At 68.1% G+C, this 3,357-nt stretch overlaps 1 protein-coding gene across 1 annotated transcript in view; it reads right to left on the reverse strand.

The window, feature by feature from the left end:
* The window catches only part of KCNT1 (potassium channel, sodium activated subfamily T, member 1), a 43,966-nt gene extending 40,761 nt beyond the window's left edge, over positions 1 to 3,205 (reverse strand). The window contains exon 1 of the mRNA XM_014529664.1: positions 3,106 to 3,205. Within this exon, the coding sequence (XP_014385150.1) occupies positions 3,106 to 3,205 (100 nt within the window). The remainder of the gene's footprint in view (positions 1 to 3,105) is intronic.
* Positions 3,206 to 3,357: the final 152 nt, after the last annotated feature.

The raw sequence follows: 3,357 nt of genomic DNA on the forward strand, positions 1-3,357 counted from the left end.
TCACGGTCCCTGCTCCTCCCGGGCCGGCAGCACCAGTGACCCTGGCGTCCAGGAAGGGGCACCATCGCCCTCTCTGCACACCCGGGAGGCTAAGGGCAGCCGGGCAGCCCCACCAGGGCCACTGGCTGGACGGGTGCGCGTCTGCCTGACCGGCCACGGCTCCTGGTCTCCAAGCCGCTGGCTTCCCTCCCCTCCCCCACCCAGCAGATCAGCCAAAGCCGGGGCTGGTTCGGGTGTGGCCTGGGCCGGGGAAGAGGCTGGTGGAGCCTGGGGCTGAGACCCGACCTGGGTGGGGACCTGGCAGGGTCCGCTCTTTGCTGATGATGCACCCATGGGGTCGGCTCCTCCAGGAGTCCAGCCCCCCCTCTTTTTAAAAATACTTTTTTATTGATTTCAGAGAGGAAGGGAGAGGGAGAGAGAGCGAGAGAGAAACAACGATGAAAGAGAATCATTCATTGGCTGCCTCCTGCTCGCCCCCCACTGGGGATCAAGCCCACAACCCGGGCCTGTGCCCTGACCGGGAATCGAACCCTGACCTCCCGGTTCACAGGTCGACGCTCAGCCACTGAGCCACCCGGCTGCACAGGGGCCTCTCCTAACCCTCAAAGCAACCAATTCCCAGAAGAGGACGCCCAGGCCACAGAGGACCTGCTTCCTAAGGAGGCACCGCAAGGAGGGGGCGGCCTGCAGGGGCGGGTCAGCCACACGCCCACCAGCCTCGCAGGGCCCTCTGGGCGGGCAGGCTCCCCACAGGGCCCCCAAATTCTGCGGCATGGGTGGCTGAGGTGCTGGCGGGGTGGAGGGGGCTGGGCACAGAGCACAGAGCCAGGCTTAGCTGGGCCGGAGTCGGGGTCCCTGCGAGCCTCTGTCGGGCTCCGGTTCCCTCCCACTGGCCCTGGCGCTGCCCAGCTCTGAGTTGGGGCAACAGGTGCACCAGGGGCTGGCACGTGCCTGGCAGAACCACGGCCGGGGGCCTCGGGACCAGGGACTCACCGAGAGTGGGTGAGGGGTGAGGGTGCTGGCGGGGAGACCCTGGCGGGCAGGCGTGTGCAGGAGGGATTTGCAGGGAGGAGGGGCGGGGAGGGGTCCCAGGGCCGCTCCTGTACGGAGGATACGAGGTTGAGCAGCTTCAACTCTGACAGGCCGGGGTCACAGCGAACGGGTAACACTGACCCCAGAGGTCCTGGGGACAGAGGAGTGGCGCCCCGAGGACCCCGAGACGGACCCCCTGACGGAACTACCTGATGGGGAGGGAGGGGCCGAGGGGATAGGGCCTCGCCGCCTGCAGCACCCACCCTCCATCTTCCTCCTCCTGGGGGACCCCCTTCGCTGCTCACCGCCCGCAGCCCCATGCACACCCACAGGAGGGTCCCCCCGGCCCTGCCTCTGCAGCTCGGCCCTGCTGCCTCCGTCTCCAAACTCAGCCCTGAGGCACCCACACCTGCCACGACTCCCGCCCAGAGCCCAGGACCCGCGTCCTAGCTCTTCTGTGTCCCCTTCTCACCGAGGCCACCCCCTTACAGCCTCCCAGGGTCCCCTCCAACAATTCCCCAGGGAGCCCCTCACTTGGGGTGAACCCCAGCCCTGAGAGTGGGGGCGGAGGCATCAGGTCTTCCTCCCCAGCTCACCTGCCCTCCCTCATCTCGTCCTTCCCTCCAGGTCAGCACACCTGGCACTGGCCCGGCAGGTGTGAGGCTGTGCCCCCCCCCCAGGGGCAAGGCCACCAGCCCCAGGGTTGCTGGGGTCCCTGGGGCCCAGCCCAGCCCTGACCAGGGGTTCACTACTTGGCTGCTCCTCCCTCACTGGGTTCTTTTGCCCAAAAGCTCTCAGATGATGGTGCTCATCGCGGTCCCCAGGCCAGGCTTCCTAACCAGTCTCCACCCTCTCCCACCTCACAATGGGGGATGGGGAGGGGGGAGCGGAGGACGGAGAAGGAAGGAGAGGCCGTGCTCCAAGCCTAGGGGGCCCAGCTGGGGCGGGCCATAGCGTCCAGGCGACGGGTGTGGGGTGTCCTGGCTCAGGCATGGCGGGCACCTCCCTCTCCCTCTGTTCCGTCCCTCTGCTCACAGCAGTGGGGAGGCCTCCTGGGGACCTTGGGTCCAGCGAGCCGAGACCCTGGCTGCCTCCAGAAGGTGCCAGGCCTGCAGAACGGGGGCAGCTGCAGGAGCTCTGGCCGCCAGTCCCCGAGACAGAGGGCACCCCTCTCCCTGCTCGGTCATGCTGGAAGCTCCATCAGACCCCAGTTCCTAAGGCAAAAGCCCTGCACGTCCTCCTCTGCTCAGGAACCTGCCGTGGCTCCCTACTGCTCCTGCCCGCAGCACGCATGCCACCCTGGGGAGAGGAGGCTGCAGGGCACAGGCTGTGGGGCACCAGGGCACCAGGCTGCAGGAGGCTGCGGACAGCTCCCACTCTGCTTTGCAAAAGGAGGCTGATAAGGACCCTTCACCTCAGGGACTGCTGGGGGATTGAGTGAGTGAGGCTGCCCACAAGAAGGGTCAGCACGGGACTGGGGGCAGCAGGGGTGGGCACGGTGGGAGGGCTGCCTGGAGGAGGTGGCGCCCCAGCTGCAGCGACATGCTGTTCTGTGGGCTCAGACGCGCCCGGGCAGCACCTGCCTTCCCTGCGGGAACGATGAGAGTGCAGGGGGCCGAGCCCGTCAGGGGCCAGGCTGGCTGTAAGCAGAGCCCCTGGATCACTGCCCCGTGGTGCCCAGGAAGAGGATGGGGAGGAGAGGAATCTGGTCCCCAGGGCCTGACCGGCGCCTGCCTCCCTCCTGCCCAGGGCTGCCCACTGGCCGCTTCAGGGCCGGGAGCAGCACTCGCACTTCCTCCTGGGGAATTTGAGGCGCAGGAAACAGGGGTGGAGGTGAGGGGGACCCGCAGCCTGTGGCCAGGTGGGAGGGGCACCCTTGGTCCTGCCATCTGCCAGGCCAAGACTCTGCCAACCCCCACCCCAGCCCTGACAGGCCCAGCACCCCTCCCCGGATGCTGGCCCCAGCGGCCCCCTCTGCCTGGAGGGCACTGCCCGACTCCCTGTGCCCCCCTGAAGCACCCGGGCCCAGGAAGCTCCCCTTGCCCGGCCCAGCCTGCACCTCTCTGCCCACACCTGGGTGACTCTGATTCATCTCCGTTCCACCCTCCACCCCCCACGGGATCCAGAGGAGGTGCAGGTGCGAGTGCCGCAGACCCAGCCTCAGCGTCCTCATCTGCGAAATGGGGGTGATGCACTCTGCCCGCCACCCTCAGAGGGGCCGGGAGGGGTGGGCACTGCCCCTGCCTCTGCCAGTCGGGCTCCCCCAGGGGACCAGCTTCCTGCACCCTGGCTGCCACCGGCTCCAGGCCCAGCTCTCATCTGCTG

This window comes from Myotis brandtii, unplaced genomic scaffold (assembly GCF_000412655.1).
Source record: "Myotis brandtii unplaced genomic scaffold, ASM41265v1 scaffold691, whole genome shotgun sequence".
NCBI lineage: Eukaryota > Metazoa > Chordata > Mammalia > Chiroptera > Vespertilionidae > Myotis > Myotis brandtii.